The 12,192-nt window shown below is 45.3% G+C and overlaps 1 protein-coding gene across 2 annotated transcripts in view; it reads right to left on the reverse strand.

The window, feature by feature from the left end:
• GNPTAB (N-acetylglucosamine-1-phosphate transferase subunits alpha and beta) overlaps window positions 1–1,592 on the reverse strand; it is a 67,698-nt gene extending 66,106 nt beyond the window's left edge. For both annotated transcript variants that reach the window (XM_077828358.1, XM_077828349.1), the window contains exon 1: window positions 1,365–1,592. In XM_077828358.1, the coding sequence (XP_077684484.1) occupies window positions 1,365–1,481 (117 nt within the window). In that variant the 5' untranslated portion in view covers window positions 1,482–1,592. The remainder of the gene's footprint in view (window positions 1–1,364) is intronic.
• Between the last annotated feature and the right edge of the window lie 10,600 nt (window positions 1,593–12,192).

Raw genomic sequence — 12,192 nt, forward strand, 5'->3', positions numbered from 1 at the left:
GCACGAGAAGAGAGTGGGAGTTGCTTAAGGGAAGAACAGCACCTGGGAGAGTGATAAATTCAAGACATCAAAACAGAGCATCCATGGGTGGAAGTGCTACAAGATGTGAAGCAGGGACACTGGATAGGAGTGGCACAGGAGAAGTAGTGGTTGATGACGGGCTAGGGAAAGGCCTAGGAGCAAGGGCACTTGGGGCACTGAACTGGTGTGCTGTAAACTTCTGCAGAAGGCAAGGTTGTATGGAGGCAGTAGCACCATGGGTCAAGTGCTGTAGATGGGTACTGCATAGGGATACTGAACAGGGTTCTGTGATGGTGCCGCAGAGACATTGGAGCAAGTGTTGCATACCGTGGAGTAGCCAGTGCACTGGGCATGGGGGAATATAGGGAGGAAAGGCAAGAGCACAGGGGTGGTAGTACTCAGAGGGCAGGGGAAGCACTGGAGATGGGTATTTTGGAAACACAAGTTATAGGAGGGGATGTGTGGGTGCTTCTGCGTAGGCACAGGGTCCTGCATGGGGAAGCCAGCATACTGGGGTAGGTGCTGTGGAAGCACAGGGCATGACAGTGGAGACAGGGCATTGTGTTATGGTAAATGTCAGAAGCTGGGGGTGGGAAGCTCTGCAGGAGCATCAGAGCTTGATAGTAAGGGGGAAAGAGGGTACTATGGGGGGAAGTAATTCACATACTTAAGGCAAGTGTTTAAAGGCAGAAGAAGGAGGGAAGGTTGGGGAGGCGAGGGGCACAGTTGTGCTTCAGGGCATATGCACAGGGTGGGGGCTGCTACAGGGGCACATGGTGCTGCAGGGGGAAGGAGGCAGGGACTCAGGGGAGCTGTGCTCCAAGGCACATGCACAAGGTGGGTGCATCAGGCAGGAGCACCACAGATGGGGCTGGCTGGGCAAATGCGGACGGGGGGGGGAAGCAAGGGGGCGGGGTGAACAGGTAAGATGTGCGGGGGAGTTGCTGTGGAGGGGAAGGGGCCAGGGGAGCATGGCACACAGAGTGGGTGCTGTGCGGGGAGTGGGAACATGGACCGCACACGGAGTGGGTGCTGCGGGGGAAGGGGGAACATGGCACACATGTGGAGTGGGTGCTGCAGGAGGAGGGAGGGCCGGGAAGTGATAAGATGCGTGGGGGGGTGCTGTGGAGCGGGGGGGGGGGACCAGGGGAGCATGGCACATTCGCGGACTGGGTGCTGCGGGGAGACGGGGGAGCAGGGCCCGGGGGCGCGGACCGGGTGCTGCGGGGGGTGGAGGGGATCAGGGCGCGCGCGCGCCGGGTGGGCGCTGCGCGGGGAGGCGAGCAGGAAGCGCGCGCGCGGAGTGGGGGAGGGGGAGCGGGAGCGGCCCGGCCGTTACTGACCTCTCCGAACTGCAGGGCGGAGACGAGGACGAGGACCAGGCCCCCGAGGCAGAGGCAGGGCCCATACCTGTGGGACAGGCAGGTGTAGGTCTGTCTCTGCAGGAGCTTCAGCAGCATGACCCGCCGACCACCATCACCCTGCGCCGCCCGCTCACCGCGCTGCCATGCGCCGGGGCGGGGAGGGGGGCCGGGTCCCAGCAACTGGCCGCTGCTGCCACCGCCACCGCCGCCCACTGCCTCCGCCTCCAGCCCGGCTCATCCCCGCCGCCGCTTCCGGGCGCGGGGGCAGGGCGCGGCGGCGATGCGAGACTCGGCGGCGCCACCTAGGGGAGCCGGCGCTCAGCCACGCGGCCTGGCCGGGCCTGGCTCCGGGCTTGGCAGCCCCCGGCTACGGTGCCGCTACCCGGGGGCCACCCCCTCCCTCTCCCACTGAGGCGGGGTCCCACGGGCGACGGGCCAGGGCCCCCACAGACACAGCGCTCGCGTGTCCTGCAGTCCCACCCCCCCCAGCCCGTTGTCTCCTCGAGCCCCAGCTCCGGGAGTCACGAGACTCCGCTTCCCTTCCAGCAACGTTCTTAGGCCTTGTGAGTGTCCTGCCTTTCTCCCCCGCGCCTCTTCTCTCCCCCGCTCCAAGGCCAATAAAAAGGACACCACCCCCCGTGTCATTTGTAAAATTATCCTGGGTGGATGGTGGTTGTTTTTTGTTTTGTTTTTTTTTTTTGGGGGGGGGGTGATTTGTGATTTTCAAAGGCAGAGGGTTGTCAATATTGAGTCAGTCCCGGTGATACCGATAGCACCTTTGCCACAGGAAGCAGGGACGCTGGAACAATTTGTATAGTGGGGGTGCTGAGAGTCATTGAACCTAACTGTAAACCCTGGATATAATGGAAACCACTTCAAGCTGGGGGGGGGGGGCCACAGCACCCCTAGTTCCAGTCCCTGTGACAGGGGCGGCGGGGGGGGGGGGGTGTCACTGTAGTCAAACAAAAAGTAGATCCTGAGGCAAGCAGCCTGGTCATGGGCACAGTAAAATACAATGCCAGGAAAGACACGTTGAGCTCACTGTGTCTGCAGTATTGTGATGACAGCACTTTCCTCATATACTTCAGTGTCTGAGAGATAAATTATGTAACATAGATCTCACCCGTGCATCTATTAAAAGAACCACAGTAGTGACATTTCATCACTCATTGTTATGGGGAGAAAGTGGTGCCCTCTTTACTATCCCTCCTCCTCCCCCCTTAACTCATGTTGCCCTCTCCTAGCCTGTAATTCCTCTTTATTCCCCTTTTAAAATATTGGAAAACATAGTACCTTTCTCCAGCACCCTAAGACCTCATTTGTCCTCTATAAATTCTCAAAGAAAATGGCTAACAGTTTCAAGATCAAGGAAGTAGCTGAACCAAATACCCTAGGAGGAATTTCATCAGGCCCTATGGACTTGAATACTGCACATCTAATTTATCTAAATAGTCTTTAACCTGTTCTTTCCTTGTTTTGTCTTGTGTTTCTTCCCCATTGTTTAATATTAATTGTGCTAAGTATCTGGTCAAGTATTATCCCATAAATCCAGAGTGGAGGTTGCACTTAAAAGAAATCCAAACATATTAAGGTAAGAAGTGCACAATTAAGGCATCCAGATAGCCTTAACTCTTCCCTGTATTGACACCATGCAATAGCCATACAATTATGAATGGATGAATGCATGGTCAGGGTCCCAGATTAGAAGAAACTGATTATTAGACTCTTTAAAAACATTTTCTCCTCACATGGCCAGGGAGCCATCAAATCCAGCTAATTGCTGGCTGTCATAATGGCCCTTGGAAGCCATCAGCATCTGGCACAATTTATAGCAGTTCTAAGGCAGCTATAATTTGTACCACAGGCCTGGGGAAGTTTTAGAGTGGCTTTAAAACTACCTATGCCCTCTCCTGAGCTGAGCAAAGGGCAGAAGGACTAGTCCTACAGATCTGGCCCAAATGTTTTAGGCAATTAGGTAAATATTACATTTTTTAATTATAGAAATTAAGCTTTTAAACTACTTAAATTATTTGTGCTACTAACAGCACCTTTGATTGTTCAAATGGAAAATTCAAAAAGCTAAACTTAATCATTAGTGATATTTATTTTTTACATTGATTTTTTTTCAGGACTGATAATAGCTCCAATCCTATGAGATCATGCATTTCCTTGACTGTTTAATACCTCACAAACTAAGATCCTGAAAATCCTTATTCATACAGCTATATAAGGAGTCTACTGTAAGGGCTACTTATGTGAATAAAGGTTTGCAGGATGAACCCTAAATTTACTCAGTTGAAAATAAATTAGTAGTTTTCATTTTTGTTTTTAATGTGTTATTTTCTGGTTCTCATGCATTAGCACAATGTGGCAAAATTTGAGCTGTAGACAGTGCAGGGTCATGAATAAATACAAATAACCTATTTTCAGTAACATTTAAGAAAAAATGAAAACAGTTCTATTAATAGTGGGTCAACTCCTCAAGATTTGCTCCTAAGGGTTTCATACTATGACATGTTGGGTGTCTCCTGAGCGAGGAGGGTGCTAATAGCTCTCAGAAACCAGTGGGAGTCTTCAGCCTCTCACAGGAAGTACCTAGCACTTTGTACGCTTGGGCCCAAAACCATGTCAGATTCAGTAGTAACACAGTGATTTGTCATTTGATAGCACCATAATCTATCAGATATAATAATTAAGTCTACGTTAGTTATTTGGTATAGAGCAGAATTAAAGCCGCTGTTACAAGACCAGCATTCCCTGCTTTGAAAATACATACTCATCTTTGCTTCATGATTTATTGAGACCTTAGCTTTTGATAAAACAATTCCACTGACCTTATCTCTTAAATAAAAAGAAATAATGGCAGTTTTATGATAGATGGTACTGGACTGCAGAGATATTCGGTGTAATGAAGTACCTATAAATCCACAAGTGGTATTTACAGTCTCCTGTGAATATACATTGTTAATGTACATATGCTAATGTGAAGCTAGTGGGGAATTTCAAATCAAACTGAGTATGGAGGAAAATTGCATGGGTGCTTTTGAAAATCCTGTTGGGCCCTTAGGTGCTGTCAAACGCTAACTTTTAAATCTAATTTAAATTTAAATAACTTTTAAAAACTCTTGAGTCCCTAGATGGGTATTTAATAAATATTTATGCCTTCTCATGGTTTTGAAAATTTTGATAATAGTGCATAGAAACTAACCTTATCTGATTAATATCCCAGTGCTCCAATATCTAAGCACAGAATGAGAAAAGCTACTTTAATATAACATAAACAGCAACCAATTCTTCCCTCTCCCTATTTTTGAGATTTTTGTATCAATTCAGGTGCTGGAGAGGACACAGTAAGCCACAGAGGATTGCTGAAAAGTGTTCTGTGGCTCTAAATGAGAGGGAGAAGACAGTGGCATTTAGAAACAAACAAAAGTTGTGACTGGAAACCATAAGATCATAGCAATAAAGATTTGAAAATCTCACTTGTGGAGCATCCAGAGGAGGCCTGAACACCAAGTCAGCTTGAGCATTCAATACTGAAAGCAAATTTTCAAAGAAAATCCCTACCCAGAAGTGATTATTCCCCTCTATTCTGCACTGGTGAGGCCACATCTGGAGTATTGCATCCAGTTTTGGGGCCCCTACTATAGAAAGGTATGGACAAATTGGAGAGAATCCAGTGGAAAAATGATTAGGGGGTTTGGGCACATGACTTATGAGGAGAGGTTGATGAAACTAGGCTTATTTAGTGTGCAGAAGAGAAGAGTGGGGGGGGGGGTTTGATAGCAGCCTTCAACTACCTGAAGGGGCATTCCAAAGAGGATGGATCTCTGCTGTTCTCAATGGTGGCAGATGACAGAACAAGGAGCAATGGTCTCAGGTTGCAGTGGGGGAGGTCTAGGTTGGACATTAGGAAAAACTATTTCCCTACGAGGGTGGTGAAGCACTGGAATAGGTTACCTACGGAGGTGGTGGTATCTCCATCCTTAGAGGTTTTTAAGGCCTGGCTTGACAAAGCCCTGGCTGGGATGATTTAGTTGGGGTTGATCCTGCTTTGAGCAGGGGGTTGGACTAGATGACCTCCTGAGGTCTGTTGCAACCCTAATCTTCTGTGATTCTATGACTCCAGCAGACACCTTCAGGGATGGAGTTTCACTGAGAGTTCATTCAGCAAGAAGTCTATAGGGCAAAAATCCAGCCTATCCCAAATGCTTTCGAGAAGCATAGAAGGAGGGGCAAGCACTCAAGCACCTGAAACCTAGATTATCAAAGGCTTTACATACAGTCAGCGAAACCTTCAATTAGATCTGTTTCCTTATTGGAAACCAGTTTAGATGGCAGATATTCACAGATTCCATTGTTCCTATACCAAGGAGAAAATGGCAGCCACATTATGCAACTGTTGTATCATATTAATCAGTTTCTAGAGAAGCCCCATTTGGAACAAATTACAATAGTTAAAACGCACACATGTGAATGACCATAACAATGTCTCTGTTAGAGAGCAGACAACAGATGTTCCAGAGAACCCCAAAATGGCAATAGCCATTCTAGAATATTATTGCAAAATGAGCTTCCATGCTCAGAGCAATCTAGAATGAACCCTGCCTTCTGAGCCAGACTCACAAGCAAAGGCTTTGCCCTATGAAAAGCAGCAGTAGATCCATTGCTTTTAGTGTCCTTTGTTTATTGAAAGTCTCAAAAAAGGAAAGCATTTTGCCTAGCTGCCAAATATATTAAATATAAAGTTAACAAGTCTTACTAAAATTAAAGTTTTTTTTAAAGACAAGTTGATATACATAATGCTTTAGCCTAATTTTTCAATGCCACACCATAATTTTGTCTGAGTTACTACTCTTTCCAGAGCTAATCCATATTTATTTGCTTTCTTTTAAATGTTACCATGCTCCATATGGCCAGCTAATTGGATAGAATTAAAGAATCCTAATGCAATGAAGAAGATGGCACAGAGAAGAGGAGTTTGATATATTAGCTACTATGAAGCATTTGTGGAATGGATTATACAGAGAAGTGGTTGCAACTTTTTCAAAATGAAACTATGTTTCTGGTAATGAGCATCTAAGGAAGATTTTTGGGGTGGAGTATTTAGTAAAAATCATGGACGGTCATGGGTAGTAACCAAAAAGTCACAGCCAGACTTTTACTAAAAATACCCTAACTAAATCTTACCTGCTGAGGGTGGGGAGGCGGTGCTCCAGTGGAGGCTGCTGTTCTTGGGAGTGGGGGACAGCCTGTGGCCCCATCACTGTTGAAGCTGCTCCTGCAGGCGAGGGAGGTCTGTGGCACCACTGCTGCTCCTGGACCACTGTTCCAGGGCAGCACCCGGAACCAGTTGCCTAGCCCCGCCAGAGCAGCATCCAGTGCGGCTGGCCCCAGAGCCACCCCAGCTGCTCGGGTAGCCCTGTGGTCAGCCGCACCAGCCGCTGCGGAAGTCATGGAGGTCCCGGAAAGTCATGTAATCTGTGACTTCTGTGACCTCCATGAAAGATTTGTAGCCTTAATAATGGTTGGCCCAGGAGTCAGATGAGAGACAAGGAACTGTTACATAAAACAGTGTGGCTGAGATAATATCTTTTATCATACCAACTTCTGTTGTTGAGACACAAACTTTTGAGCTGACATGGAGCTCTGTTTCAAGGGACCATTCAAGGGGAAGTGGCCCCGTAACACCTCTCCAGTCATAAGAAGGAAAGGAAGAAAGCTTGAAGGGGAGTTAAGTGGGTTATAGATTTCAGTATTAAGCCATAATTCCAGTGTCTCTATTCACTCCAGGATTTCTAGTATCTAGCAAAGTTATGAATTTAAGTTCCCAGGCTCACCTTTTGAAGGTGTTGTGCAGGTTTCATTTGAGGATGAGGACTGGGAGGTCACACATATGCCTATCACAGAATGTGGCATACCTCATCCATGCATTAAATGCCCCAAAAAGCAGCTATGTGGGTGAGATGAGACAGAATCACTGCACTCTCAAATGAACTCACACAGAAAAATAAGACAAAAACACCCTATCACCTGCAGGTGAACACTTTTCACAAAACGATCACTGTATATCTGACCTATGCCATCCTGACAGACTGAGTAACCACATGAAGGAGCATCAGATTAAGTAGCAGAGCTAATTCCCCAGATGAGCCACAAGGAGGTGTTGCTGAGCGGTGAGTAGAGCAACCCTGTCACACTCAGGCTAGTGGGGCTGTAAAATTGTGCTGTAGATGTTTAGGCACAGGCTGGTGCCCAAGCTCACGGAGTCCCAGAGGCACGATGGTCCCAGACACCTGGCTCCAGCCTGAGCCAGAACATCTACACTGATATTTTACAGAGAGCCAGAGTCATCTGACATATGCCAGCCACAGGTGTTTATTTGCAGTATAAACATAGCCTTTAAGCATGGGCGGCAGGTATAACAGGCCAGGAAAGGCTCTGCCTTCTTGGGCTGCAGCCACTGCCATGGGACACTGGGCTGAAGCTGCTGCCACCCTGGGCCAGCCGGGGTGGCCAGGACTGCTCTGGCTGGGGCTCAGGTTGGTCGGCTGGCTGGGGAAGGCCCAGGGCTCCTCTGGAGGTGAGGGATGGGGGTGTGGCTCGCGGTTCTGCTGGCCCAGGGCTTCTCCAGCCGGAGGGGGTGGTCCCAGGGGCAGGGCCTTGTGCAGAAGGGGGCGGGCTGCGAGGCTAGCCTCCCCGAAGGGGTGGGTCCACCCGCGGACCATGCTTTTGAGTACATTTCCCAGACCTGAAGAAGAAGAGCACTGAGTAAGCAAAATCAGTTGAGCTGGGTGCCTGGCACTGGGAGAGGAACTAGACAAAACTGAAAATTCTGATACATGATGGGATAGTATGATCATCATATACTATATTTATCTAAAGAAGTTAAACATGGTGGAGAAAAAATACATAAAGATTACACTGATTCTACTGAAATAAAACATCTAGGTGGAGAAGACCATAAACATACCTATAAATCACAGGTCATAAAAATATACTAATGGGAATGTGCTAACAAGGTTTTTTATGAAAACCATGATAGTGAAGTCAAGATCCTGAACAGAATCAGGGAGGTAACAACAAAAACAGAGGAGTGACAAATGCCAGGTTTTTTTTTGTTTTTCTTGTTGTGGGGAGCGGGGAAGAGACGTCCTAGACAGGGAGAAGTTATTGACATCAATAACACAACATGACTTCTAGCTACCACGTATAAACTAAGTGAGTGTCAGGATGTAGTTTGGAGAAATAATTTCTTGTCTATCATAAAAATTTTTTGTAACAGCTGGGTGTGCATCATACAAGACTTAGACCTAAATGCACAAATTCACATGCTTGAGCTAGTAAGTGATTATACAATATCATTGCATTTGACATCCTTGCAAGGATAAAACTATAGTTTCTTTGTAAACATCACTACGCATGAAACTTGGAATTAATCAGTCATGGTTTGACAGGAAAAAGAAATTACAATCCATAGAATAACATAAGTACTGCTTAAGAAATAAAGCCTTACATCTCAGATGGGCTACATACCTCAAAACAAAAGAGGGGAAAAACAGTATATGATTAGAGTTTATTCGGACCCAAAAACTATTTTAAAAGGAATTCAGTGTACATGAAGCTTATAGAATATAATATACACTAAAATGGTGTTAAGAGAAAATGCAAAGGACATTCCGTTACAGATGTTTAGATCCTATCTAATGTTGGAGAGCTGGAGGATTAAAAACTGAGTGGAAGAGGGATAGATGACAGCCCTCATTCCACATCCGACATAAGACTAATGTATGTATTCAACTTCACACGTGGAGTAGTCCCATTAAAGTTAATGTGATAGTGACTGGTTATGTGCTTTAATAAAGTTAAGCATTGCTTAAGTCTTTATATTGGGGCCTTACTGACCTCCCTCTCCTCATCACATCAGCAAATGGGAAAGGCATCTTGCCCTTAGTTGGCACAGCTGCCAGACTCCACTCACAGCTCCCACCTGATAAGAAGAGAGGAGGATGTGGATGAAATCCTGCTTCTATGTGAAATTCTGCTCAGGTTGGGGTGTGGATCTTTGGCCAGAGGCATTTGATCCATAACCAGTTTCACAGGTTTGGCCCTAACACAACTTAAAAAAACCTCTTCTGCTAATGGTTAAAGCTACATTGTATACCTGGTGATGGCTACAATGATCCAAGTCACTTGATGCAGAGTCTTCTCAGTACTTCATTGTTTCCATAGAACTGCTCAGATCTACAGGTTTTCAAAAAGATACATGCTGCACAAACCCACTAAGGATACATCTGAGTGCAAAAGCTCCACTGCTTATGCGTTCAATCGTTAAGGGTGACATGGCTTGTTTTTTAAATTAGAAAAATATTGCTGATTAAAGGAATGTTAAAGGTGGTAGAGTCATGGTAAAATGAAGGGGTCTTAAAGGTAACACGCAAAGGAAAAAACAGTGATTCCCCCCCCCCCTTCTGTGAGGTGTCCAAAGCAGGTGTTTTCTTTTTGCCTTTTAAATGAAAAAAAACCCTCACTTCCCTGTTTGTGCTGGAGGTCTCCTTAGACTCAGAGGATTGGAGAACTGGAGTGAGACCGTTCCCTCCGTTTAAAGGACAGGTATGCTGAATCATTAACAAAGAGCTCTTCCTCAAGGTGTTCATCATCATGTGTTTGGTTTAAAATGATATTAATAGAACACAAGGTTATGAACTGTTTGACTAAAATCCCTCCCATCCTCAATCAACAGTTTTGGTCTCCATCTCTCATTTCCTGTGCTGATATAATCCTACTAGTTCTTCAGTCTTCCAGGGAGCCTCTAGCAAAAATCATAGAAGTTTATATATCTAATGTAAATACCCTTACAGAACTTCTTTGCATATCATACAAGCAAAACAAAAACCTTTGTATACCTTTATTTATGAGCAATTCTTTTTGTGAATAACAGCAATCATAATATATTTTTTTACATCAGTATTTATAAACAATACCAAAAACAAATAACAGGACAGATTCTGACTGCCACCTAACCCCTGGGCAGAGCCTGAATGGAAGCCACCAGATCTCCTTAGCTGGGGATCATGCTGGTAGCCATATATGGTTCATATACACCACTTTCCCAGCCCCAGTCTAGAGGCAAAGGAGGCCTTGGCCTCAGCACACTGTAGTCTAGCAGTCCCCAGATGGTGGACAGCCTCTTGGGGTTGCTACCATTTTGAGTACTTTAGAGCAGTTCCTATGTTGCTCTAATTTTAAAAAGGGCCAAGATTGGCATCAAGCCAGCCCCAGGATCCATGCAGCTCTAACTGGTTCCTTTGTACTTTGTCTCAACTGCACTCAGAAAGCAGGGAGCAGCTGAAAAATCTAGTGCAATATACAGTCCAAATTCCCCTCACTCAGCCAGTGCTTAAATACTATCATAGGCATAATAGAAAAGGTCTAGATTTGATAGATACAAATTTCAGATAAGCAAAATATGCAAACCCTATCTAAACAGTCTGTCTAGATTTAATAGAAACTCTCTTCAGTCCATCAACACTTAGAGATGTTTGTGTTTTCAGTATTTTGGATTTTTTAGCCATTAGTCAGTCCTTGGGCTTTCAAACCAGGCCTTGTACAAAGTGCTTTCACCTGACTGAGTTTCCGCAGTTGTGAGTAACGGCAATATCCATTACTCCTCCTCTGAATATCCAGCCTCGGAGTTCATAGCCAAACTGAACATTTGTGGCCTCAAGCCAACAACCTCTGAATAAACTTCTAACAGTTTAGCCCTATTACCAGCCTTCCTCCAAACAATGATGTACAAAATGCAATGTAGAGTTACCATGGTGATGACACCACCATTGCCATATCATTGTAGGACTGAGAATGCCAGCTTTACAACACTGAATGGCAGTTTTTAAAATGCTGGGGAAAGCAACTGTGATTTAACTATACCAGAGTATTCCTGTGTTGTAACAGGTCCCTCAACTCATTAGTATCTATAACACATGTTGGAACTAATACTGAAAATTATTAATATGGGAAATCACACAACACCAGTTTAACCATAAATTCCTTTATTCAATCCAAAGGCCAAATGGTACATTAGGCAATAACTCTAAACATGTCTAACAGCCTAAAAATAAGCAGTCACTACAGACAATACAGTAACAAAGTATTCATAAGCATGCGATCAATATACGTACAAATGGGCTAGACCTAGGCTGACCGTCTCATTCTGGTGTACTCCAGCATGATCAGGAAGGGTCTGATGAAGAATATTCAGATTTATGGCTCTCTTTCTATCCTTCATCTAACTTTAGCAAAAACCCAGTTTGAAGCACTTTATTCTTGCTACTTTCCTTCCTCTCTGATCTTCTCTTCTCCCCCCCACCCCACCCCCCACCGCTTACCAGCAGAACAAGTGGAAAGGTTTGGACCTGTTTCTTTTAAGACAGTTTTTCTTTGTCTTGTTACTGCATCTCTTTATTTTATTAGTTACATCCTACATATGTCCTTCCCCACTACTTATAATACTTATACTTATAATAAGACTTATTATTCTAAGGGCTTTCTTTTACTTGCTGGTTGGAGCCTTCTCCCTACTAGCCACAAACTATAAAGCAAATGTTATTTTCTCACAATATACTGAAGTTCAATTTGGAAAAGTAACATTTTGTCCTTGACATTCCACACGGATTTTCTCTATGCTCCTGCACTGAGCTAATTGAGATAATAGCCCTCTGTGTCTTGTCCTGTTCCAGGCCCCTCGACCTCTACTGGCTGCAGTACTTCCACAGCTCACCCACACTGCAGCAGAAGCCTGGCCCAA

The sequence above is a fragment of the Eretmochelys imbricata genome, chromosome 1 (genome assembly GCF_965152235.1).
Source record: "Eretmochelys imbricata isolate rEreImb1 chromosome 1, rEreImb1.hap1, whole genome shotgun sequence".
Lineage (NCBI taxonomy): Eukaryota > Metazoa > Chordata > Testudines > Cheloniidae > Eretmochelys > Eretmochelys imbricata.